General features: G+C 40.3%; 1 protein-coding gene and 1 long non-coding RNA gene across 7 annotated transcripts in view; one reads left to right on the plus strand and one right to left on the minus strand.

Annotated features, from left to right (window-relative positions):
- Nucleotides 1-26,693, minus strand: part of MIA2 (MIA SH3 domain ER export factor 2) — a 60,423-nt gene extending 33,730 nt beyond the window's left edge. Inside the window, exons 1-7 of one of the 5 annotated variants that reach the window (XM_081207504.1) lie at nucleotides 26,056-26,580; nucleotides 17,397-17,530; nucleotides 15,191-15,277; nucleotides 13,093-14,320; nucleotides 9,886-12,348; nucleotides 8,676-8,903; nucleotides 8,477-8,571 (exon numbers count right to left, since the gene is read on the minus strand). In XM_081207504.1, coding sequence (XP_081063630.1) covers nucleotides 8,477-8,571; nucleotides 8,676-8,903; nucleotides 9,886-12,348; nucleotides 13,093-14,320; nucleotides 15,191-15,277; nucleotides 17,397-17,530; nucleotides 26,056-26,170 — 4,350 coding nt within the window. In that variant the 5' untranslated portion in view covers nucleotides 26,171-26,580. Of the gene's footprint in view, nucleotides 1-8,476; nucleotides 8,572-8,675; nucleotides 8,904-9,885; nucleotides 12,349-13,080; nucleotides 14,321-15,190; nucleotides 15,278-17,396; nucleotides 17,531-26,055 lie in introns of all 5 variants that reach the window. The other 4 variants (XM_081207503.1, XM_081207505.1, XM_081207506.1 and 1 more) reach the window with 4 other exon arrangements.
- On the plus strand, nucleotides 1,728-26,128 carry LOC308596301. 2 transcript variants are annotated; one of them, XR_014012450.1, is made up of 4 exons: nucleotides 1,728-2,342; nucleotides 5,479-7,147; nucleotides 14,721-14,890; nucleotides 25,993-26,128. It is a non-coding gene; the product is annotated as an uncharacterized lncRNA (long non-coding RNA). The 2 variants fall into 2 exon arrangements; XR_014012451.1 differs by lacking the exon at nucleotides 5,479-7,147.
- Nucleotides 26,694-27,953: the final 1,260 nt, after the last annotated feature.

Raw genomic sequence — 27,953 nt, forward strand, 5'->3', positions numbered from 1 at the left:
TAGACGAAGAGACTCGCGGAACGGATTAATTTCGTCTTGCGGGGCACCACTGTAGTAGATTCCAACAGCATCTGGAGGGCCAGTTTCCACATCCCTGCCTCAATTATTTCATTCTGACGACAAACTTACTGTATAAGATAGATTAGTGCACTGTCTAACATCACTCTGTTCTATGGTCAAGTGGAACCCAGCTCTTGAACTTGGGCCTCATCATCTCGGACACAACACTACGAATTGATCCACACATGCAAGTCTCATCACACAATAGCTGGCGTGAATTGCTTCTACCAAAAAACATAGTATTTGAGGCTGGTTTGATCCAAGGTACCTGATTTATAATGGTTGCTAAAGGTAAAGGGTAAAGGGGAACCCTGACCATTAGGTCCAGTCGTGGCCAACTCTGGGGTTGCGGCGTTCACCTCGCTTTATTGGCCGAGGGAGCCGGCGTACAGTTTCCGGGTCATGTGGCCAACATGACTAAGCCGCTTCTAGTGACCCAGAGCAGTGCACGGAAACGCCGTTTACCTTCCCGCCGGAGCAGTACCTATTTATCTCCTTGCACTGGCATGTTTTCGAACTGCTAGGTTGGCAGGAGCAGGGCCCGAGCAACGGGAGCTCACCCCGTTGCGGGGATTCGAACCGCCAACCTTCCGATCGGCAAGCCCTAGGCTCTGTGGTTTAACCCACAGCGCCACCCGCGTCCCATATAATGGTTGCTACACAGAGGCAAATCAAAGACTGACAAATATGCACATGTGAATTCAGCCTATAGTATTCTTACAGAAGCAAATAGGATACAAGAGAGAGGCACAGACTACATTAGAGAGCCACTTTTGAGTTTTACAGCAGACACCTCTTTCCTTCTTTCAGACAGAGACCTGCCTATCTCTTTAACAGGTGACAGACAAAATGCAGGTTTGGAACTAAACTGAAGCAATGAGAAAGCTCCACCTGAATGTCAGCCTCTCACAGCTCTTAACAGCACAGGAACCCTATCAGAAAAAAGGTGGCAACCTACTTGGCTTAAGTCAATGGTTGCATCCCTACCACCATCTACCCACGGTACACAGCCACCTGTGAAACGTTATGCCAGCCTGGAGGCATTTTGTCATTAAAGGGCATCATCTGAACCTGGACTTTGTCCTAGAAAGGGCTTTTAATAACCAGGAACGCTTGAAGCAACACGGCCGTGCCTCTGAGCATGTGCAGGGCGCAGTCCCGCCGCCTCTTGAGTACCGCAGCCTAGACGGGCGTGCCAGTGAGATGGGCGCAACGTGGGGGGGGAGTACGCTTTGGGCCCCTCTCTCGTCACAAGGCAAGCAAAGGCGGCATCCCAGCCGGGGGCAACGCAGAGCCGCAGAGCCCCGGCAAAGGCCGACGACTCCACGCCCCCCCGGCGCCCTGCCCTTCCCCGCACTCACGCTCTCCAAGGCCAGCCCGCAGTAGCGCCGAGCGGTGTCCCGCCAATGCAGTCCGAGGCCTCCAGTCACGGCCTCCACGGCGTCCTCCGGGCTGCCCCCCGCAACGGCGGCGTCGCTGGCAGCAGCCATCTTTACTGCAGCAACTGCGGCTCGGCTAAGGGGGGCCCAGCGGCAACCGGTGGCGCCGCCCACACCGCCTCTTCCTGTCCTGGGCGCCCGCCCGGCCAACGGGACGCACCACCGGCAGCCTCGGAGGGGGGAGCCGGGAGAAACCATGGCCGGAGGGGAGGGAGAGCCGGGCGCCGCGAAAGAGTTTTCTTTTCAAAGGAAAAAAAAAGAGGGGCGGGGGAGGAGAGACGGCAGCGCTGCCGGGGAAGGAGAGGCTCTTTCGGTGTTTGGGCAGGAGGCCGCATAGGCATTTCAGTCGCCCCCACTGCACGGCAGCAGGAAGCACCCACTCCCCTGTATTTTGCTGCGTGTTCGCATGGGGCAAAATAAATGATCCAGCCCCGAGGAGGCTACAAACCAACTCCAAGCAGCGACCTGAATGACACAGAGCAAGCAATCCCTATGCAGTCATCTTCCGTGTCTGCTCATGTTGCTCTTGTAAAGGGCGGTGGTGCAAGTTAGTTAATTTGGTGAGACAAAAAAATGCCAAAGAAGACAGTTGCAATTTTCTCTCCGGCCAAAGTCAAATCAGTCATTTGGCTTTTAAACCGGTGCAAGTTATTGCAGAGTATACTGCAACATATGCAAAGGGGACTGGAGAGCTTTCAACAATGTGCGATAGTTGAGGGGGTTAGGGCTTGCAACAGGGTCCTTGGACGAGATGAGGCATGCTACCAGTATATCCCTATTTTAATCTGTGGAAGACTGAAGGATATGGACTATTGGTATAAACTAATCTACAGCCCTAAACAGGTAAGGAGTAAAAACACAAGAAGAGCCTGCTGGATCAAATCATTGGCCACCTAGGTCCGGCTTCCTGTTCTCACAAGGGCCAGCTAAATGCCTGTGGGAAATCAGGAGATTTCTGCCTCCATCTGCGAATGAAGAACACAACCTTTGGCTAATTAAACAATCTATGGCCTTTTAAACTGGGGGGGGGGTATTGTTTTTGTTAGGGTGTTCTGTATGTTTATGTTTTTATATTGTAAACAGCCCTGGGATCCTAGAGTGAAGGGTAGTATAGAAATTTAATAAATAATGGTAGCTATTGATAGCCCTCTCCTCCATGAATTTGCCTAATCCTCTTTTAAAGCCATCACGTTGGTGGCCATCACTGCCTCCTTGGGGAGCAAGTTCCATAGTCTGACTATGCTCTGCATAGTATTACCTGTCTTAAATCTTCCAACAAACTCAGTGCTTCTAAGCATATACAGAATTGTGCTACATGTCTTAGGTCTCATAGGGTAAAAATCTTCACAAGCAGGGACCAAACATGTAGCTGCTCCTTATGGGATAAGATATGGGGTGGAATAATAAGCTCCCCAATAGAACATTCTGGCCCTGGAGTAAAGAACACTGATATTTTTAAATAGAGTCATGTAGGGAACTAGTTTATGCTGAAACATATCTTCTTTCAATAGTACACTTTTATTTTTACAAAGTCAATATAACTAGTTTCAGACTTGTATCTCTGCTTCTCAGACTACTGACAAATTATAAATCACTGCCTTATTTAAATGCAGATTGAGCAATCATGAATTAGCAGCAGCCGAGCAGAACCACGTTATGATACAGGTTTATGACAGTGCATGCAACCAGTGTAACAAGTCCCTGCTTTAAATCTTGTGTCCCAGTAGGAAATTATATCCGAGATCTCTTTACTTCACCAACTGCTCCATTCTAAACACATTGAGGCCACAGTCCAACATCACACTGAATTCGGTGGCATAATGACATATGTCTTGAGTAAATTGTTATACTCGGCAGTAAGAATTTGCCACTATGCTCATGTGTTGAGCAGATGAAGCGCAAAGCATAGGATCCAGCATTGAGCAAGTTGACCCTTGTTCTTTTTCTCCATTACTGAGGCAGCCTTCGGCTCTGCTGCTGTGTGGTGCTAAAGAAAAAACTATTTGCTACACAGGAGTATTGTACAAAGAGGGTGGGCCCCACCCCCACCCCCGGCCCCACCCCCACCCCCGGCCCCACCCCCACCCAGGAAAAGCTAGAAAGTGGGGGACAGCTGCTATCAGGCAAGCTCTTTCCTTTGTGGTTTCATGTTTCAAAAACACAGAATTCTATCAGCTGAGAGTGTGGCCAACAAACAGATTCCCTTGTCCATTTAGCAAAAATGGTATTGCCACTGTATTTGAATTGCACAAGCTTTTGCACCACAACAGCTATGGGTGTGGGGAGGAGAACAGGATTGAACTGCCTTTGGGTTTATTATAATTAAGGAATCCATCTCCAAGTATTGTGTTTAAAATAGGGTTTAGTCTTTGGGGCCTTCTTTCATAAGAATATAAGTGACTATGATGCTCAATCTTACATAAATGAAAATAAATTTTGGTTGACTACTACTTTTGAGAAAAATATTTTCTTGTTTTCCTAGTAAGATGATAAGGACCTATATTCAGAGGAGCTTCTAACACTGTAATGCAGAAGGAAAACAACGCCCAAGCAACTTGTGTTGCTTGTTCTCTGCATGCGTTTCTATGTGTCCATAGCCCAGTTTTCACATCTTCCCGCCTTATGTGCAGTGTCTAAAGGAGGGAAGGGGAACCTGCAGCCCTCCAGATGAGGCTGACTCCAGCTCTCATGTGCCCCAGGCAGCATGGCCAATAGTCAGGAATTATGGAAGTTATGGGAGCAACATCTGGAGAGCCATAGGTTCCTCCTCCTTGATCTTGAAGCCATTCTGAAAGTAGGTCACCCCACAAGGGCTGAAGCTACAGACCCTTAATACAGATTACCCTTTTTTGTAAACTTGAGGGGAAATTATATTTATGGGAACTTTAAACAGCATTAGCATAAAGATGACAATTAACTCCAATAACAATTATAGCATTGTGTTTCAATCTGGGAGCATTTTAAGTAACACTGTGTTCAAGCATGTGCTTTTTCTCTTCAAACAGATAAGAATGCACAGTTTGTTGTTAAGAATCCTAGAATACTTGGGATAATATTCCTTGTTTTGTAGTACTTGCAGTTCTTAGCAGAAACACCGAAGCGGGAGAAAACTGCAAAGATTGCAGGGGAAATAAATTAAGCTAATAGCGTGTGGGTGGGGGCCAAGGAAGAAAAGGAAAATATCCTACTCTGGAAAATTATATTTATGTCTAGGAGTATGAAACAGGAGACATTTTGATTAACTCTAATAACAATTTCTTCCGTAGATTCTTACATTAAATTGGTATAGGCTATTTGCACCTCAGTGTATAAACAGCTGGCCCTTTACTTCAACGTGAAAATTAGCTTGATACCTGGGTGTCATAACCTGGGACAACCGTGAATGTCATGACCTAGGAACTATTCCGAAAACATTAGGAATAAGTTAAGAAGCTCAGCTGCCAACTCTCACAAGTCATAGTATTCAAAATGTCAAAAGACAAAACTACAAAGCAAAAAAGAAATAAAAAGGCAGCAGTAAAGGATCTACTAGACTGGAGTGTCTATGTGGCACTAAAAAGTCTGGCACTCTAAAGATACAACATTCCCCACCTTTCACTATCGTTAAAAGTTTAACTACCTTTAAAAACTTACCTCTTCCTCTGCTCTTTCCATTTACGAACCAAGTATAGTAATCACATAAAAGTTACGTTTAAAAAATCTGTAAGAATAATTAAATTATCTCTAGTTTCCTAGTTGTTTATCCAGATAACAAGAGCTCCCGGTAGCTTATGTTTCCAAATGGGAAAGAGATCCTGCTTTGACATGTATGCGTTTAAGGAAGGGGTGCAAAAGGGAGGTTAATGACAAGCAACTTTCTTCCAGTATAGTATTACAGTAGTCAGGTCCTTGTGAAATATCAGATTAGTCGCAGCAAGTATTTAAAAGGTATTGCTAAACAGATACTTAGGTAACACTTTTTCTTTTCTTTTTTTACAAGTACGGTATATGACTCAGCTGAAAATATTACCTTATCAGACTCACAAACGACAAGGCCTGAAAGCTGGACTTGAAAGGAAATAGAATACATATATGCCACCTGTATGGCAGCACTGGTTTCTTATTAATTTCTAGTTTTTCATGTAATTGTCGTATACTTGTATTTAATACTAAGGCAACTTCACTTAACTAAATATGGATAAATTTGCAAGATGCAGCATACATAAAACACAAGTTGAATTGAACTTGGTGGGTCTTATGTCCAAGTAAGCATGTTTCAGTTCAGGCTGTCAAGTCATTCTTCAGAACATACACTTTTAATCTCTTACGGTTAAATTTTAAGGAACCCCGGATAAGAGTTATTTATTCCATTAGGTAAAGGTAAAGGACCCCTGGACGGTTAAGTCCAGTCAAAGGCGACTATGGGGTTGCAGCGCTCATCTCGCTTTCAGGCCGAGGGAGCCGGCATTTGTCCACAGGCAGTTTTCCGGGTCATGCGGCCAGCATGACTAAACCGATTCTGGCAACGGAGGACCGTGATAAGTGCCAGAGCGCACAGAAATGCTGTTTAACTTCCCGCCACAGCGGTGCCTATTTATCTACTTGCGCTGGTGTGCTTTCAAACTGCTAGGTTGGCAGGAGCTGGGATAGAGCAACGGAAGCTCACCCCATTGTGGGGATTCAGACCACCGATCTTCCAATTAGCAAGCCCAAGAGGCTCCATGGTTTAGACCACAGCGCCACCTGTGCCCCTATTTATTCCATTAATGTATGATGAAGCTGCTGCAGCTAGAAAGATTCTGAAATTTTAGAGTCCTCTTATTTCTGTCAGGCAGTTAAAGCTTGTGCATTTTCACCAACTCCGTCTCAATTACCACATTTTTATTTCTATTTGCATAAATTTCTATCATATCAAAATGACTCAGGATAGCTACAATATATTCTTCTTTCATTTGACCTATACACTAATAGCTCTGTGATACAGGTGAGGCTGAGGGATACCAACTTGTGCAAGCAGAGCCATCTTTCCCATAGGGCTTAGTGGCTCGTTGTGCCAGGGTGCAGCCTCTCAGGGGCAACCCAGTGAGTGGGGGAGCTGCGCGGCTTTGCCAGTGGCCTCCCTTTCCCTGCACGCTGCCAGCTGCGCCACGCCATCCATCTTTCCTTCCTACCCTCATCGGCCCGCCCCCCTCTGTGGGCGGGCGCATTGGCGCTGCTGCTACTTGTGCTGCTCCCACAAGCGCGCGGCGGCGGTGCGGGCGGTGGTGGATGAGGAGCCACTCTTCGACTCTGAGGCAGTGGCCGAGGACAGGCCGCTGCCTCCTCTGCCTCCTCTCCCTTGGCCGCAGGAATCCCCTCAGCCACCACCACTGAGCAGCTGTCATTGTCATCGTCTGAGGGAGCGGTGGTGGTGGTGGGAGTGGCTCCCAAGGGGCCTCCTCCGTGTCACCGGTGCCCACCGCTCCACCACCACTCCCCGGGGCACAGGCAGCGGCGTGGCAACCGCCTCCTGTTCCTTGGGCCACTGGGCAGCAGCTAGAGTGCCAGCAGCGGGCTGTCGTCAGGCAGTGGAGGAGGAGGAGATGCCCTGGAGCCTCAGAAGCGAGCGCGGGCTTCTGGCGGTCTGGCCAGCCACACCGCGTCCACCACATCAGCAGTGTTTTCTGAAGGTGGTGGCTCCCAGAGCTATGAGGTGGTCCGCGAGTTGGGCCCCAAGTTCTAAATTCTGGAAAAGGGAGGGGCACTAGAGGGATTTTTGCACCATGGTGCCGGATATGCTTAAGACAGCCCTGTGTGCAAGGTCACACTGATTAGCTTCAGAGTTGAGCACAGATTTCAGCCAGACCTCTCCCATCAAAACTCATCACTCTTGCCTTTTACAAAAGAGTGATAACTCTGTGGGCTCTCAGGAAGCTTTTAGGCTTCACACAAGATAATTAATTCCATTCTAGCTAGAAAATAAAGTGATGAGCCAAGGATGACATGTCATCTACTGCTTCCTCATGTCATCTACTGCAAGGGGTTCCTAGTGTTTTAGCCAGGAGACCTACACAAAGAATCTGCTCGCGTTACAAGGCTCAGAACAAATTTAAAATGTGATGCAAAAAGCACATACTCCTACATATGTATGCAAAAATGAAATGCCTCCCTAGGAGGCACTGTGCACTCTTGTATGCATTGATATGAGAATTCAGGAGGCTCAATACAACACTATTGCCGACCTTAAAAGCACATTTTCCACTCAAAGAATTAAGGGCACTCTAGTTCTTTACAATTAGATCTTTATCCCTTCTACCCACTGCAGGCCACATTTAACAGGGAGATAAGGAACGGTTCTTAGTGATATCACAGGAGTCAGTAGAGATGGAAAGACCTGTCCATTTCAGTTCTCTCAGTTTCTAATTTTTTCAGTATTAAATTTAGTCCTACACATTTCTGCAGTGATTTGCAATTCTTTAAAAACAAACCTCATAAAAACACACCAGCATTTCAGTGCAAATCTCTCCTAATACACATATTATTGTGTGTAGCTTTGACTAATAATATTCATTTCTGCAAGCATTTTCTCCTAATATAATGTATTTTGTTTATAATGAATTCAGTTTTAAGGACACCTTTACCCCAATATATGCATTTTTGCACACATTACTTGCTCAGACAACTGCATCGCAAAATCCAGATAAGTGCGAATTTGAAAGGATGGCTGCATTTCAGTTCTCATATTGTTTCAGAAAGTGTGAATTTGATAGATCCTCCTTTAAATGCAAGCTGAATCAAATTTCTCCCCCATCTGAACTTGCAAACATTCATAACTTCCGTCCATTCCTACTTTAGATCAGGTTCAGTGCTATTTGAAAACTACAGGGAAGTGATGGGAGTGAACTAGCAAATGCAAACTTAGGAGGAATTTTGTGCTTAAATATCAAATAAAATGTTTTCAAAGCTGTAACTAGTGCATTTTTATGATTATTGTAGAAATACAAAGTAAATAAACGTACCTTTTTACTGGTAGATGCCATCACTGAAAATACAGATGTTATAATGGCACAGAAGTCATTCAAATGCAGGATTATCTGAAATAGCCATTCTCTTTCTGTTTCATGAAAAAGTAGAGGAAGAGAGAATGAGTATTACAATATATCTTCTTTACAGAATACTATATGTAATTACAGTTTTTAGATTAATCATATTCCTTACCATTACTGATAGTATAGTTATGAGTCACTAGATTGTTCTCTGATAATTTTCTTTTTGAATTTGGCTGATGTTGACTATTTTTGGCTGAAGTATGTATTTTCTTCTCTGTATTTATTGGAGGCACATTATTTGCTTCTGTATGTTGGCCACTGTTAGGTTCTTTATCCAAATTCAAGTGATGTTTTTCTTTAGGATGATCGTCAGGTAATTTTCCATTATTGGTCATACCTACAAGTAATTGTAAAAGTGGTATCATGTTTATTTCCACCTGATTATCCATTTTTTTCCTGCATGTCAATTCCCAGGATCCCTATTCATATCTCATTGTCAATTCAATCATTAAAGTTCTCTTGTACTACAGTCCCCCAACTTACAATTAGAAATATTAAAATCAGGGAATACACCACCACATCAAAGCATGGCTAATGAAATGAATCAAGGAAGCTCTTGGAGGCAAGAAAGGTTCCTTCATAAACCTTAAGTATTGTATGAATAAGGAGGGGGGAAGGAAACACAAGTATTGGCAAAAGAAATGCAAGCAGAAAATAAGGAAGAAAAAAAGCATTGGATTACATCCCTGAAATTATTAAGACTGACAATTTAAAATTACTGCATTTAAATGTGTTAGAAGCAGGAAACTGGCTAGGGTGGCGATGCATACAAGCATGACTGATGGAATTTGAACCTGATCACTTCTGGAAGCCTTTTTATATCAATTTATTAATGTGACAAGGAATATGCTATATTTTCCATTCTTATACTGAAGATGAAAATTTAAATATGACTTTTCCTTATATAGTAATCTTATTTAGTAAACTGTAATGGACTAAAATCCAGATATGTAAGCAACAACCAAAAAGCCTTTTGTTACTAGCCCTACCAAACATGTATCTTCTGAGATACTATTGTTGCTGTGGGGCTGTTGCATCCTTCCAGCACCCAGCTATTTATTCTACTGATAGAAAATGAATGATTCTCTTTTTGTATTTTTGGTTCTATATTATATTTCCTGACAAAGCACAATACAACTTGGTATTATCCTGCTGTTGTGTAAGCTTATAATGGGCATCAGCTTCTATAGTTCATTTTATACTGGAAAAAAATCACATCATCCCATCGGTCAGACATTTTGCTTTTTTTAAATAAAAAAGCAAAGTGCGATATTGTTCTTGCTTTGTTAGCTTTTATTATCAAAACAGTGGTCTGGTACCTGATTCTGCCTTTTGGATTTCACATTTGTTTCTGATGTCCAGCACAAGACTGTGCAGTTCTGGAAGTAAATTCACTTTATCCTTCAAACACTTTTCATGTCCACTGTTTAATTTATTTTCATGTTCCATCAAAGTAGTCACTTCTTTCATTTCCCTGCGAATATCTTCACATGGAAAAGTGGTGATATCACGGCGAAGTTTTTCAAACTCTTGCTCTAGTAGCTGCAGTTCATGCCTTTCACACATATTTGCTTCAAGTATCCTTTTAGACTCCTCAACAAACTTGAAATAAAGTTCCTGTAATCCACTGAAGGAAGTGGCTTCTTTCAGGTCCAACTCTGTATCAGGTGTTAATTGACCATTTTGAACTATTGTCTCCTGATTTGCAGATCTGTCATACTTTTGGTTGTAATTTTTTGAGTCTGCAGCGACAGATTTTTCCTGGATGTTGCTGTCTCTTTCCCCTGGGTCCTGAGATCCCTCTTCCTTAATTTTAAAATTATCTGAATACCTAATAGCTTTTGTGCTCTGAACTTCACCTTTGTCTTGTTCAAAGTCACTTCTCACTATATCAGCCTCCTGCCTCTTTGTCTTAATCTGTGTTCCAATAATATTTCTACCATCTTCATATTTTTTAGCGTCTTCATCGTCCTTTTTTTTAAATGGCTCTCCAAGAAGCCGTGATAGTTTACCAAAAATGTTACTCCCGACACCTCCTTTCTCTGTCTTGTCACTTGTGCAATCTATATTCTTGCATCTTAGTTTTTTCTCACTATCTTTACCCGTTTTGCCTTTTTCTTGACTATCTCTTGCATGCCCAGAATAAGCTACTTTCTCTGCATGATTTAGATTTTTAGGAAAAGGAGAATTTAAGTCATGTGCAAATGTTTCATCATGATGATCTTTAGCTAAATGGTGTGTGTCCATGCCATCTTTAGCATGTGGAGGGATAGGGTCCATATAATCATCCACAGGCTGAAGATAATGTGATAAATGTTTGCTAGGATTAATATTATTATCTAGATTAGATGTATCACGTCGCACTTCTAAGTGCTGGACCGGATTTTCAAAGGCAGGACTTGTTCCAACTACAGTATATTGTTTCTGAGGCAAACTATTAAAGTCAGTTGTCACTAAACCGTCTTTAGGTTTTATGTCAGTTATCTCTGAAGTTGTGTATGCTATTTGTTTCTGATACTCAGGCTTAGTTTCTTCAGTATTTGGAATGCTATCTATTTTTTTATGCTGAGCTGAGATTCTAAGCTTCTTCACTTCTAAACCCGCAGTTAAATGTTGTTTTCTATCATGTCCCTTCTGACTTATACACTTTTTGTCAGGTACTAAGCTCATAATATTGGTACTCTGACAGTCAAGGTAGGAAGATACTTGTTCACCTTTTAACTCTTCTTTATCTTCCTTCTGATGTGTCAGACTTGCACACATTTGAGGTAAGTGAATACTTTTCTTGGAAAAAGTGCCTGAGGAGCTAGGATAAGGAAATACACTTTGCTCTTGCTGATCTATTAATGAAGCATCACTAACTTGAGCACTATCTAAATGTTCTTCTATTGCTTTTGAGTTTTGTTCCTCTTCAACACCTTTTTCTACTATCTGCAATTGTGGGCCCTGAAAGCCTTTCTTCTGTACACCGTAGGCGACAGAATCATAATTTGGTATGCGGCTGCTGTCCCCGGAAATCTCCTTTTCACTTTGAAACACTTCCTCAGACAGTGGAGATGGTCCTTGATTACTTGATGTATTTTGCTCATTGTGTCCTTGTTTGCCTTCACTAAGTTCTGAGATATGCTGTGAAAAATGAATTTGTTCTTTTGCACTTTCTTGAGAAAACAAATTCTTGCCTACCTTAGTAACTACACTTTGGTTCATCTCATCTTCAGCACTGGGGTTGATATGAAAATAATCTTGGATGGCATGAGAGGGGACACTTTCTATATTTTTAACATCAGGAAGTTTCTTTTCATCATGAGAATCTACAACATTATCTGCCCTTATATTGTTGTTTATACGTTTTTTTGAATGTAAATGTGGCACTGGATCTGAAACTTGTATTCCTTTCATAACATCTGTATAACCTATGACAGGAGTACGACTACTCCCATTCAAAACTTTTGAGACTAAACAATTATTTTTATTAACATTGCATTTGCTAGATTTGGAATATTTGTTAATAGCCTTATACTGTTGTTGTGGTAGTCTTCTTACACTGTATGTTAATTCTGGTGCTTCATGTTGTTCTGTTAAAAATGGATTCTGATCTTTTGTATTAAATTCTCTGCTCCCTTGGATAACTGGCTTATCTTCATCAAGAGGTATCTTATCTTCGCCTGGAATGTTCTTTGATTTGGAAAAACTATCTGAATGTTCATTCAGCTCCTCAGAAAATAGTGCTTGTTCAACATTATCTGGTCTGATTGCTTTCCCATCATGTGGCTCATCTTCTCCTAGGATAGATTTTTCATAGGAATATGTTTCACTAATAATATAATCCTTTCGCTCTGCCAAATCAGCTAGCTTTTGTAGCTCTAAAGAAGACTGTTGTTTGGCCTCTAAGTTACGAACATTGTTTTTATCTTCTATATTGGAATGGCCCTGTGTGTCCAAAGGTCTTCCATACAATTTTTTTCCTGTACATTGACCATAGGAAACCTGGTGTTCTAACTCTATAGATTTTACTGACAGAGAATGTGGTGTATTATCTTTCGCAAGTTGTTCACCCTGTCTTTTTTCTCTACTTTCTTCACTACATTTTACTGCTAAAGAAGACAGCAAAACGTTTCCCTGGGTAGTATCAGCATCTCTGTTTTCTGGCACCTTTTCAGTAATATTCTGATTTTCTAGTAATTCTTCTTTGCCTATTTGTAATACTTCCTCACTCTTTTTAAACTGGGTGCTTTCCTCACTAGACTTTAGATTATTGTGTGTATGCTGAGCATTATTGGTTCCTTCAGATATAAAACTCTGAAAATTCAGTACACTTGTAAAATAACTAACAGAAAATAAAGATTTCTGGTTTTTAGGACCCTCATGATTTTCTTCCTTTGCAGTACCTTGACCTATACTATATGATAACTGATCTACAGCTGATTCCTGTGGACTCCCAACAGTTACATACTCATTCCCTGGTTGATTATCTGATGTGACCCTATTATAATCAATCAAACTGTTATACATACTTTCATACCAACCTGACTGGTCATTTGTTCTTTCTGACTCCTTTGTTACAGCTTTAATTTTACTGTTTTCCATAACTTGGTTGTCTGGTATTGAATCCTGTTCTGCATAGGGAGACTTAAGTTGTTTATCACCAAGCAAAGGTGATGGACTTGCTGCATCCTCTACGTCTGCATGCTCATCTGCTAACTGCATATCAGAATCTGTTTTTCTAACATGTATGCCTGGGGCTTCTTGGACATATTTTTCTTTCACTTGTTCTTCGTAAAGAGTAGGTTCAGCTGCTTGCTTTGGGGTTTCTTTAACAATTTTTTCTTCGTCTCGTTCTTCATAGGGCATCAGTCTGCCTGTGTGCTTTCTCAAGCCATCGTCCGTTAAGCTTGATTCTTCACTTGGATGCTGTTCTTCATCTTGATCTGCTTCTGCTCCACCTGCAAGCTTTTCTTTGTCTGCATTTTCTTCAGCGTAACGAAAAGGCAAAATATCACGGAATTCCAGATCAAACCAGCTTGATTCAGATTGTTCGGAATTGCTATGTTCTTTTATTCCTTCTGATGCGGTAGAACTGCCATGGTGGCCGGCATTGCCAGCAATGGTGGAGCTGTCGTGGATTTCTGGATCATTTTCTTTGTACAGCAGATCAAGTTCTGATTTGTCACTTCCAAGTTGCATCAAATCTGTGAAAGTACTTTTAAACCAGCTGGAGCCTTGTGGTGCTGTTTCACCCTCTTCATTTAATTTTTTTAAGCCACTATCATCAGTGATTGCTATTTTCCTGCGCCTGAATGTAACTTCTTCTGTTTTCTGTGATATTTGTCTGACCGCCTCCTCATTTTCATTACTTCCCAAGCCAAGCCAGCCAACAAAACCAGACACAGTCCAGGCCGACTGAGTTGGGACAGCTTGCGGAGTCTGACTAATTTGGGCTTCTTCCGGAGTAGTCTCATCTTGTCTAGTCTCCCTGTCGCTGAGTTCTGTATCACCATAGCTTGTAGTTTCCAGCGTATGCAGGTCTTTGTATTTACTGTCAGATTCATGACTGTCAGTAAATTGTTCTTTATATTCATTTGGGTAAGAAATACCTCCAAGTTTCAAGACTTCGTCTTCAGGCATTTCAAATTTGGTGTCTTTTTCTTCTGAGTACGGAGGTATATATTCATTTTCTTTGTCATAATGATTAAGTATGCTGTCTTCGTTTTCAAAAACGTATTCCCCTCCATCAATACAAAGGAAATCAGTTTCCTAAAAATAAGCAAGTGTCTGAAGTTAATACGCTACTACCCATTTAATACATCTCTACTATTTCTTAACATTATATCATTATGAATATTTTTTAAAAGCATGCAAATGCTCAAAGTGGGAAGTTATTAAATAATCAAGTTGTTAAATAATTTTGAAATGTACATTCTCTTTAAAATTTAACACAAGGAATATTTAAAACAGAGCAACTTTATTAATCATTTTTATGAGACCAAGATGAGTAGTTCATGCATTTGAAAGAGGTCTTTAGAACATGTTTTACACACATGCAAATGTATATTCTTATGCATATTTGTTGGAAGCGGCAGTGATAGATGTTAAGTTGTGAGTGAACAAATCAGACGACACAGCGATTCTTCAAACAGCTCTTGTTTGTTCACAGGCCCAGAACATAACTGGACTGAAGAGTTCAGCCAACCTGCTTATATAGAGCTCAACTACAAAGCAACAGTAACAACTTTCTATCCAATCACTGAACGTCACTTTCAATTCCTTATTTGCATATGTGGACCTGAGTGAAAACTATCTACAGTACCCCCCTGCTGGCCCAGGGTGAGTAAATAACAATAGATACTTAAAAGACTCTGGGGCACAGGCCTTTGCGTAGAGATGGGCAAGTCTCTCAATTTTGGTTTCTCCCAAGTTTCTGTTCTTGGAGTTTTTAAAGCAGAGGTTAGATGGGCATCTGTCATGGAAGCTTTAGTTGAGATGCGTTGTAGGAGGTTGGGCTAGATGACCCTCAGGGTCTCTTCCAACTCTAAGATTCTATGATTCTCTAACAAGTTTAATACATACATTCATATATACATTTCCACAACCAAATGTGTCCATTTTGATATTACTTTAGTTTACCTTAGTTGGTAGTTCTACTTCTTTTGTAATAAAAGTTTCTTCAATCCGGACTGCATCCACTGGGAAATATCCAAATTCTGCACCTTTCTATAAAATTAAACATGTAGCTTTTTATTATAAAAGAAATGGGGTTTTGTACTTAAAATTGATATACAACAAATACAATTGTGAGAAGAATCTCTGCACTTATTTCAATTAAGTCTGGATAAAAAAACCAAACTCTTATTAACCCTCAGAAAATTTTCTCTCCCGCTTCATAAAAATACACAAAATGTAAGTACTTTTAATGTTATTATTTTGCACATTATTAAAAGTACTCTTGTACATTACAATAACCAGCCATTAATTGCTGCTTGGGTCCTCCTGGGTACAATAATGGCCTTATATTGTTCCACAATGTCTCTAGCAAATATTCCCAGTTAATTTATTTGGAAACAGGGATATGACCTAGTTGCTTGGCTAATAAAAAAGCACAGAAATGTTCTTGTTTACATAGACCGAAGTAATGTAATAGTGAGTGCTACACTTAATGTGAAATTACGCCTCTAGAAGGGAATGTTCAAAGAAACTATTATGGTTTATGCCAAGAGGATTTAAAAGGATGACACTGCATGCCACAATACAGTGGTACCTCGGGTTAAGTACAGTGGTACCTCAGGTTAAGTACTTAATTCGTTCCGGAGGTCTGTACTTAACCTGAAACTGTTCTTAACCTGAAGCACACCTTTAGCTAATGGGGCCTCCTGCTGTCGCCACACCGCCAGAGCACGATTTCTGTTCTCATCTTGAAGCAAAGTTCTTAACCTGAAGCACAATTTCTGGGTTAGTGGAGTCTGTAACCTGAAGCGTATGTAACCTGAAGCATATGTAACCCGAGGTACCACTGTATTAACATCACTTTGAAATCTTACCTAGGGCACAATTTATTAACAGTAGGAACCAAAATAAGTACCATATTGCCCCCCCGCCCCACCAAGGGAGAGTTATAAACCACACACGCAGTCATATATTGCATTATATTAATGCCAAAAGATTATGAATACCTGTAACATTTGTTAATGGCACTATGTGATGAACCACTCACTGCAGTGGCAAAGTGGACCACAGAATTGAGCGACTTGTATTCCTCACATGCTGTTCCTGCTAGTTCATGAGAACTACCACTGATTTGTAAAGACAACATGGCCTGATTCAGAGTGCTGACCACCCGTAAACTGTGAGGTGTGGAAACACCCTAATGTAGTCCTGGCACTCTTACCAGCATCACTTTGTTAGTATTAATTTCATAAAACATATATACCATGAAATTAGCAGGCGATGCTGTATGGCATATTCCACATACAGTGGTACCTCGGGTTAAGTACTTAATTTGTTCCAGAGGTCTGTTCTTAACCTGAAACTGTTCTTAACCTGAAGCACCACTTTAGCTAATGGGGCTTCCTGCTGCTGCCATGCCGCCGGAGCCCGATTTCTGTTCTTATCCTGAAGCAAAGTTCTTAACCTGAATCACTATTTCTGGGTTAGTGGAGTGTGTAACCTGAAGCATATGTAACCTGAAGCGTATGTAACCCGAGGTACCACTGTACAGTTTTTATTCATGGAAACAAATATTTTGTCTAAATTCTAGGAACCTTTCTTACTCAGAAACTTCCTTTGCTGCAAAAGGGGGGTGGGGCTTATGGCTCGCATAGATCTTGATAAGTTTGCTCTCAGGGTTGCAGCAGCCAAATCTACAGAGCAATATTTTTCATGCACTGCAGGGCAGCGGGGGGTGTCCCCTTTGGATCGACACCATTTCAGAATAAAATTATTGAAGAAAAGTATAATTTTCCCTGCAGTTAAATGCATGCTGAATTTTCTACCTGTGAAAGTGGTATCATAACTTACCTCTGAAACGTTTGTGAAACTTATCTGGCTAGCATTTTTAAGTGTCTCAACATATTCATGGAAAAGTGTCTAGCACACTGAAAAAACACTTATGAATAACCACTGCTTATTTTCTATAAAAAGGTGCCGGTACTCACCATGAGGTTGTTACAGTGAATGCCACACTTTTAACCAGTGCTTTTCTTCTGGACAAAAATGGTGCTGTTATTGTGTACTCTTGATTACCCCCCGAAGAAAAAACACTCTGAATAACCAATCTGTTGATATAAGTGAATTCTGATTGCTTATAAGAGAAATAGTTGCCTTTTGAAATACTTACGCTTCCTGCCCACAAGTCCTCCCTTTTCCTGGAGAGTTTGGAGTATACGATGATCTCTTCCCCAGTTTTGAAGTTCAAATAGCGGCAGTCAGGTCCTATGTAGTCTTTAATGGCTAGCACTCTGCTCATGAAAGCTGCATGTATGTAAAAAACAGAGGAAACTTAAGCAAAGTTAATCAAATGAAGTCTGGATTTGATCTTATACATGTTGCTTTAGACAGTCATAGAATCATAGAATTGTAGAGTTGGGACCACGAGGATCATGTACTGTACAGTGATACCTTGGTTTACAACCATAATCCGTTCCAGTGGTCCGGTTGTAAACCGAAACAGGTGCGCTTTTGGCAATGGGGCCTCCAAAAAAAAGGGGTTGTAATAAAAAATAATGGGTTGTAATCCAAAAAAAAAGGGACATAGACTTCAGGGTTTGACGTGGTTGCAATCCAAAATGGTTGCAAACCAAGGTACCACTGTAGTTAAATCCCTTCAATGCAGGAATCTTTCACCCAAAGTGGGCCTTGAACACACATGACCTTGAAATTAAGAGCCTCATGATCTACCAGCTGACCTATCCCAGCTGTCCTAAAATTTAAAATCTACTCTCCTCCACAAAGAAATAAATAAAATATTAAGAATATCATATAGTAAAAGGCCAGAGGCGTTACTTTTAGGAATTTTAAATGACGATATTCCAAAAGACAATTTTTTATTATACGCAATGTCTGCAGCAATAATCCTGGTGGCTAAGTACTGGAAAGGGAATCAGTTACCCACTATGGGAGAGTGGTTATGTAAACTTTCAGAATACTTAGAATTAGCCAAATTGACAGACATAATAAGACAAAAACCAAAAAGTGAAGTAAAAAAAGAATGGGAGTGCCTAAATGAATACCTCAAAAGTCAAGGTTCGAGGACAGAAATCTGGCAGAGTCTGGAATAACCTTGTGAAGTGAAAGGATAAGAAAGAGGGATTTATATCTAGATGTTAGGATACAGATGATCAGGAAAACAGAAAGACACAATGAGAGATAAAGGAGGTGCTGTGGGATTGGTGGAAATCAATGTCTTGTTGTTGTATTAGTGTTTATAGTATTAACTTGTAATATATGGATTTGTTGGGGTTTTTTTGTTTTGTTTTGTTGTTGTTGCTTTCCTTAGTTTTCATATGTTGGTTTTTGTGTGTTGTGTATTGTTATTTTTCGATATTTTTCATGTTGTTGTGTGGAAAATACTAATAAATTTTATTTTAAAAAAAACAAAACTACTCTCCTCCTGAATAATATGTTGCCACATGCAAAAATCACAGTACATGTCCGAGACACACTGGCATTGTGTTTACATTATTTGTGTACATTAGATATCCTCTTGTCCTAGAAGATGGGGGGAATTTCGGGACTTCCGGTCGGTGCCAGCGCTTAATGGCGGTCCTACCTCCGAGCTCCGGAGAAGGACTGCTCCGCAAGTTCGGGTCTTACCCGCTACGGCGAGCGGGGGACCCCTAAAATCTCAGGCGCGGAAGCCTGAGAGCAAGGAGATTCGGTGGGCACCTTTGCGCCCCCCGATACTGTGAAAGAGCCTTTTTAAAGGCTCCGGAGCGGCATCGGGAGTGAGCGCGGTGCTGAGAGTCGTTACCCAGCCTGCGGAGTGAAGCCGCGTCGCCATAAGCGGAGAGCGCCGATTTCTTCCTGAAAAGAAAATCTGGACTGAATTCCCGTGAGTAAGAGCAGAAAAAGAATCGGGACCCCTTAAAATTTGAAAATTAGGCTGAAAGCGGGGAGGTTAAAATCAAGGAAGTCTGCCTCCCCCCGACTGCATGAAAGCGAAAGCAACGGAACTTTAAAGCTGCATCCGTTGAAACTTTGTTTTTTAATTGATTAAACCTGACATTTGGAACTTAGATCTCCCCTCTAGCTAGCAGGGCAGAGGGGAGGCGAAAGAGACTTTGATATCTGCATGATTTATTTAAAAGAAAAACCTTCCGCTGCCTCAGTTATTTAAGAGTATGAAATGGTCTGCCCTCTAAGACAATAGGACACTGAACCGACTTCTTCCTGTGAGAGATATACTACGATATAAAGTTTCTGTTTTGTTTGGCTACAGTACATCAGAGCAAGACGAAACAGTATCTACTGGAGAACTGTAGCAATCTGTAGCCATAAGCCTCCAGCTATACTTGCTTTAACTGTGTTAATTTCTCTGCATCTTTGGATATTCCCTCTGTCTTGGTATTTGGACATTTTATTTTTGGCCATTTTGATTTGCTCCCTCTAGAGGGTAAAGTAAAGGTTGGCACGGTCTAAGAAAGTGGAAATTTCCAGCGGGGAATAGTTCCCGTGGGAGACGACCTTGACATGAGTGGCTCACAGGAAGAGATAATCACAAGAGCAAAGACCAAGCAGCAGCAACAACAACAACAGCTGCAGCAGCAACAGACAAAGAAAAGAGGCTCAATCTCAGGCGCAACTGCCGGACCTGTAGGAACAACAGGACAAGAAAAAGGGACAGCTGTTCCTATGGAAGCTGTGACAGAAGCCCTGCTCAAGATAAATCAATCTCTGGAGTCTCTGACAAAACAGACTTCAGAAAATACACAAAAATTAGCAGAAATATCAGTAAGATTAAACCAGAATACAGAATCTATAAATAAATTGGTGGAGGAAAACTCTACCACACGTAAAATTGCCGAAGAAGCGAAAGCTATTGCTGGAGAGACGCAGGAGAATTTGGAGCCGATTGCCAAGAAGGTTCATGAACATGACGCAACTTTGGCCCTGTGGGAATTACAGAGAAAAGAGAGAAATTTGAAATTGAGATTGATTCCAGAGAATGAAAGAGACAACCTTGCGGAATACCTGACACGGGAGTTTGTTGACTGCTGGGACCTGGAGGAAGACGAATTTAAAATTACAACAGCTTTTAGACTGGGCAAAAAGCAAGACAGGAAGACCCCGAGAGACTGCCTGATTACATTCAGAACTAAGGAGGAAAGAGACAAAATATTAGGACTACACTTTGAAAAGGCCTTGCAAATTGGAAACTCAGCTGTACAGATCTTTAAAGACATTCCAAAATATATTTTGGACTTAAGAAACCTCTACAAGGATTTAACTCTCCTGTTAAAGAAAAACTTCATCCGCTTCAGGTGGGAATTCCTACAAGGACTGTCTTTTGACTACAACGGAAAGAAGGTGAAAATAAAGACAATCCAAGACAAAGACAAATTTTTGGGAAGAAATCAGGAGGACCTGCAGAAGGGGATTGGGGATCCAATTGGAGAACAGAGGAGAGCACTAGATATCCTGAATTTCTCGTTTGGACAAAAACCACCACCATCAGAAGAAGAGCAACAACTTGGAGCTGTTGGAGGAGTGTCAGAAAAATAACAAGATGACTCTGCAATTCCTTAGTTGGAATTGTAATGGGCTCAATGGGCCTTTGAAGAGAAGACAAGTATTCCATATTTTGAACAGAGAACAATTGGACTTGATATGTCTACAAGAAACTCATATAACCAGAGCCCATAGGAGATTACTTACAAATAAAAGACTAGGACAAGAATTTATTTCATCAGACAAGGTTAAAAAAAGAGGAGTTGTGATATATGTGAAAGAGAAATGGGCCCCAAAAATGATCTTTAAAGATGAGCAAGGAAGATATCTGGCAGTGGAGATACAAGTACAAGGAGAAAAACTACTAGTGGTTGGAATTTATGCACCAAATGAAGGCAAATCTGACTTCTTTAAGAGACTTCATGAAACTTTGACGGACTATTTGGATTACAATATGATAATCATGGGAGACATGAACGGTGTGGTCTCTACTAACATGGACAAGGCACAAAGACTAACAGTTACCAAGGAAGGGAGACTCCCTAGGACCTTCTTTGAAATGATGGAAAATATGGACTTGATAGATATATGGAGAACAAGGAACCCTCTGGAGAGAGAGGGAACCTTTTTCTCCCAAGCAATGATGACCTGGACCAGAATTGATCAAATCTGGATTACTAGTGGCATAGCTCCAAAGATTAAGAAGGTAGAAATCTGCCCAAAAACTTGCTCCGACCATAACGCAGTAAAGATGGAAATGAAACTTACAACAACTGGTCAATTTAGATGGAGAATGAATGACACCCTCTTTCGAGACAAGGAGATTCTCATGAAGGCCCAAAAAACCTTAAAAGACTATTTTGAAATAAATTTGAGGGCCGACATGGAGAAGAGAGTGGTCTGGGACGCAGGCAAAGCGGTGATGCGAGGTTTTTTGATTCAACAAAACTCAATAAAGAGGAAAAAACAAAACGAGAAAAAAGAAAAGATTTTAGAAAAGATAAAGGAAGGAGAGAAAAAATTAAGAGCAAAACCAAAGTCCCAGGAGATTTTAAGAGAGATTAAATTATATCAAACACAATATATGGAATTGATGAACCAAGAGATTGAATGGAAGATAAAGCAAATGAAACAAAAGACATTTGAATCAGCAAACAAATGTGGCAAACTTCTGGCATGGCAATTGAAGAAAAGGCAGAAATTAAATACAGTTACTAGCCTATAAGTGGATGGAAAGATCATATCTAAACCCAATGAAATTAGAAATTGCTTTTTGAGTTATTTTAAGAAACTTTATACTCAAGGCCTGCAAAATGAAGAAGATATAGACAAATTCCTTGATAAATATGGATTACAAAAAATCTCTCATCAAAGCAAGATGGATCTGAACCAGAGAATAACAGAACAAGAGATAGAGGCTGCCATTCAGAATATGCAACTGGGCAAATCTCCAGGACCAGATGGACTGACTTCTAGATATTACAAATCTTTGAAGGAGTGGTTGATTCAACCATTAAAAGAAGTCTGTAATGAGATCCTAGAGGGAAAAAAGGCACCTGAATCGTGGAAAGAAGCGTATATTTCACTCATACCAAAGACAGAGACTGAAAAGACTCAACTGAAGAACTACCGCCCAATATCATTACTTAATGTGGATTACAAAATTTTTGCAGACATTTTGGCAAAAAGATTTAAAAAAGTGTTGATGGAAAAGATTCATAAGAACCAAGCAGGCTTTCTCCCAAAAAGACACCTATCAGACAATGTAAGGAATATAATAGACATTTTGGAAAAGCTAGAGGTGAATATAAATACTAAAGCAGTACTGATTTTTGTGGATGCGGAGAAAGCCTTTGACAATATTTCTTGGAGTTTTATGATAAAGAATCTTCATGGGATGGGGGTAGGTCAAGGTTTTGAGAATGGTATGGCTGCAATATATTCTGAACAAAAAGCTAAATTGATTGTAAATAATGTAATAACTGAGGAACTCAAGATAGAAAAAGGAACACGACAGGGGTGCCCAATTTCCCCATTACTCTTCATTTCAGTTCTGGAGGTGTTGCTGAACATGATTAGGAATGATCAGGAGGTTAAAGGAGTGCAGGTCGGAGCTAAACAGTATAAGTTAAGAGCATTTGCAGATGACCTAGTATTGACTTTGCAAGAGCCAAACACTAGTACGAAAAGGGTCTTAGAAATAATCCAACTGTTTGGCCAGGTAGCTGGATTTAAGTTGAATAAACAAAAAACCAAAGTTTTAGGAAAAAACTTAACAGATATGGAAAAAGAGGAGTTCCAAGAGGAGACAGGGCTGACGGTGGTCAAGAAGGTTAAATACCTAGGGGTTTACTTGACATCCAAAAATGTGAATTTGTATAAGGATAACTACGAAAAATGTTGGTCAGAGATTAAAAAAGATCTAGAAATATGGTCAAATTTGAAATTGTCAATGTTAGGCCGAATTGCAGTGATTAAAATGAATGTATTGCCTAGAATGCTATTTCTGTTTCAAACCTTGCAGATTCTTGATAAGATGGAATGCTTCAAGAGGTGGCAGAAAGATATTTCGAAATTTGTCTGGCAGGGCAAAAAGCCCAGAATCAAATTTAAAATACTGACAGATGCCAAAGAAAGAGGGGGGTTTGCCCTGCCGGACTTAAAACTGTATTATGAGGCAGCAGCATTTTGCTGGCTGAAAGAATGGATGCTCCTCGAGAACACAGACATTTTAGATCTGGAAGGTTTTAATAATGCTTTTGGTTGGCATGCATATCTATGGTATGACAAAATCAAGCTGAATAGTGCCTTCAAAAATCACATTGTTAGGAAAGCATTGTTTAATGTTTGGATAAGATATAAAGATCTGTTGGAAAACAAAACCCCTAGATGGGTGTCACCAGTGGAGGCCAAGGCAGTGAAGAAACTCAATATGGAGGTCGGATGGCCGAAGTATTGGGAAATTCTGGAACAGGATGGAGATAAGTTCAAATTACAAAGTCATGAGAAATTGAAACATAAAGTACAAAATTGGTTTCAATATCACCAAATAATGGAGTTTTTCAAACAGGACAGGAAAATTGGCTTCCAGGTGGAAAAATCAAAACTAGAAACTGAATTGCTAGAACCCAATACTAAGAATCTATCTAGAATGTACAACTTGTTGCTGAAATGGAATACACAGGACGAAACAGTCAAATCGGTTATGATTAAGTGGGCACAAGATATTGGTCATAACATTATGTCTGCTGACTGGGAATGGTTATGGAACACCGGTATCAAATTTACGGCATGTAATGCCTTAAAGGAAAACATTATGAAAATGGTCTACAGGTGGTACATGACCCCAGTCAAGCTGGCAAAAATTTATCATTTGCCCGACAACAAATGTTGGAAATGTAAAGAGACTGAAGGTACCTTCTATCACCTTTGGTGGACGTGCCCGAAGATTAAGGCTTTTTGGGAAATGATCTATAATGAAATGAAAAAGGTACTTAAATGTACGTTCCCTAAAAAACCAGAGGCCTTTCTCTTGGGCATTGTCGGCCAATTGGTGACAAAGAGAGATAGAACTTTTTTTATGTATGCTACGACAGCAGCAAGAATACTCATCGCAAAGTATTGGAAGACACAAGATCTACCCACTCTGGAAGAATGGCAGATGAAAGTGATGGACTATATGACATTGGCCGAGATGACAGGCAGAATCCGCGACCAACGCAAAGAGACGGTGGAAGAAGAATGGCAAAAATTCAAAAGTTACCTTAAGGACTATCATAAACTTAATGAATGTTAAAGTGTTGTGGTTCCTAGAAACAAAGGGATACAGCGATATAAGATCAGAATATAGAGAGGATTAGTATGACAGAGGTTGAAAGTAACAATTGGGAGTTGCTAAAAATTTTGGACATTGGGATGCAGAAAGGGGGGGTATGGGGAAGTCCTAGAAAAGAGGTTTATGAAAATATGTTATGATATTATACGTGTATGTTTGTCTTTTTAAGTGTTTGTTTGTCTTTCAAAAAATCTTGTAAAACCAATAAAAATTTTATAAAAAAAAAAAAAAAGAAGATGGGGGGAATTTCACCTCACTTTAAATGAAATGTTTTACCACTTACTACAGAAGCAACAAAATCCTGGACACATTTTTTCAGAAGTGGTTTCACTATGCAATTCTTAAAATAAATGAACAAACTTAAATTAATTGTTTGTGCTGAGTAGTGTTTGGTTAGAATTTCCTCTAATGGTATCCTAAATAAGTTTAATGTTTGTATATGAATACACATTCTTCTTGTATTTTTTTCTATTACACATGCGTTTCAGAATGCGGTTTTAGTTTTCCATTTCCACAAAAACGCACCTAGAGCACACACTATGAATTCTGCGAGTTGCATTTTTTCTTCATTTTATGAAGAATGCTAAGTGAGAAACACATTTTGGAGTAATTAGAAATACATTCCAAAATTAGATTTTAACAAGAGTGCTAAACTGAATTTGGGGGCGCTGGGCAGATTTTTGCAACCCGGCAGACCATATGCTAAAGACGGTGCCCAGGAACACCGTAATAGACAAGTCCTACACATCTGCACAAACACTCCACCCCACAGTCCTACTGACGAGCATTTCACTAGTATATAACATTAACAGGCAGCACAGTCCTATGCATGATCTCTCAGAAACAAGGCCATTGTATTCAATGAGTCTTGCTTCTAGTATATACAACTGCAGCCTTAGCTACAATCCAAAGCATTCTTAACTTGGGTTGGGAGTAAGACTCATTGAACTCACCCAGTGGCACTTTCTTCTGAGGAAATATACAGGCGATAGTGCTACAAACAGTGCCGTTTTAAGGCAAGGTACAAAAGCAATAAGATTTCATAAGGTGCTAAGAAAAACAGAAAGACAACCGAATCGACCCAAATATATGGTATAGATTTGCTAGACAAAACTCTAGTAATTTGTATACATAACTAAAATAGAAATACTGTAAATATTAATCAGGCCCTTTTGGAAAGTAAGAGATTTTGAATAAGCACAGGGACAATTCTGACGAAAACTAGGCCCCTGTTTTGATAACAAGCTTTTCTACTGAACTTTGCCCTTTTACATATGCTACAAAACCGTTCCACCAAATGGCTTCCCAGAAAGCATTTGTCTATTGTTGAAAATATACAGGTTAATCATGCATAAAGCTAATATTTTGCAAACGTTTCTTGAAGTATATATTGCATTTTCAAAACTTTTTCTTGCTTTGTTTTGTTTTACAGATTTTGACGACACTTAAATTAGTTTCAAAGAAGCTTACTTAAAGCAAAAGCCCTTATACTTACTTTCGCATTCTGGATCGCCACACTTTTTGTGGCCTGACAACAACTTTGTGCTCTTGGTGATAGTTAGCAATGAAAAGATCAAAAACAAAATTCTGATTTCCCAAATCAGCAGCATCCTAAATGGTTAAAAAAAAGCTGATCCCTGACAGAATAAAAAAGAAAAAACAGATTGTGTCTTGGCAATAGAAGTCTTGAAACATCATTCACCCCCCTCCATTTAGTTAATATATATATATTTTAAATCTTTTTGGTTCCATTTTCCTTCTACCTCCAAAGTCCACTTGCATAAATGCCCTTTCAACAAGCTGCTCAGTGAACTGTCCTGATTAAGTGGCTTAATGATTAACTGTGTGTGACAATATGGACTTGGAATTTGAAATGAAAAAGGTGCTTTCAGTCAAACTACAGACTATAGACGTACCAATAGCCTCATTTGCATCAGCAAGTTATTGGAGCGCTTTGTGGAACTTTAGATGTGATGTAGAGAAAGATGTAATATGAATTAACAGGAAATACTACAGAATATTCCAAAACCCTGATGTACTGTTACTGCTGCTTTAAATTTTGCTCAGAGTATATTTTTTAGTGATTTTAATAACACGATTTTGTGTTTTTATTATTCTTGCTGATTGTAATTTATATGTGGCCACAGCATTTGGTATTGTACATTACCCTGGGATCACTCTGATGAAGATCAGCCAATACATTTAACAAACAAATAAACAATTGCAGGTCTACATTTTATTTCACCTTATAAATCAGAGATGGAGCACCTATGGCCCTCCTTACCTCCCAGCATCGCTGGTCATTGGCAGCTTGGCCTATAAACATCAGGAGGGCCACAGGTTCCTTATACTAATACATTACAGTGGTACCTCAGGTTACATACGCTTCAGGTTACAGACTCCGCTAACCCAGAAATAGTGCTTCAGGTTAAGAACTTTGCTTCAGGATGAGAACAGAAATTGTGCTCCGGTGACGCAGCGGCAGCAGGAGGCCCCATTAGCTAAAGTGGTGTTTCAGGTTAAGAACAGTTTCAGGTTAAGTATGGACCTCTGGAACGAATTAAGTACTTAACCCGAGGTAACACTGTATATATTCTACAAGGGTTGCAGCTGGCTTGTGGGATACTGGACATGGAAAAGTGCCTTATATGATACAAAATTCTTCCATTTGTATCACACTTTTGTTTCAATGAGCTCATGATAGTGTGCACGGTTATCTAATTTTATCATCACCATAATCCAGTGAGGTTAATTAGGTAACTTGGCTATAGTTACCCAGTGAGCTCAACAACTGAATAGTGATTTGAAACCAAATATCCTTGACCCAAGTCCATCAGCTTATCCTACTGATATTTTCTTTTGTGTCTTACAGCCTTCATTTGGAAGGTAGCCTATGTTCAATCAGAACATAGGCAATCAGTAAGGATTGCCACTTTAATGTGGTGTATATCAGCTCACTTTCCCATTTCCCAGCCAGCTCTGCTTCTTAATCTTCGCTCTCATCTGTTGCCTGTCTTGTCTTCTCACTTCAACTGCCTTTTTCCAACTCCTTTTCATCCAAGGTTCTTTTTCCCTCCCATTTATATCTTCCCTCTCATTGGTCAACCCAAATGTTCTATTACAGACTGCCCATCCAGCATACAGGCATTACACTAGTAGATCCAGAAAAAGTAGTGTTGCTTGCTGTGAGCACCACATTGTAATTTCAGGTTCCCTTTATTATCCCATATAATGTAATAATGATATTGTTGGTGCCAAGGGGAAAAAATGCTATAGTGAATTTGTATAAGGATAATTATGAAAAAATGTTGGTCAGAAATCAAAAAAGATCTAGAAATATGGTCAAATCTGAAACTGTCAATGTTAGGCCTAATCGCAGTGATTAAAATGAAT

Source organism: Podarcis bocagei, assembly GCF_964188305.1.
Source record: "Podarcis bocagei genome assembly, chromosome: 1".
Taxonomy (NCBI): Eukaryota; Metazoa; Chordata; class Lepidosauria; order Squamata; family Lacertidae; genus Podarcis; species Podarcis bocagei.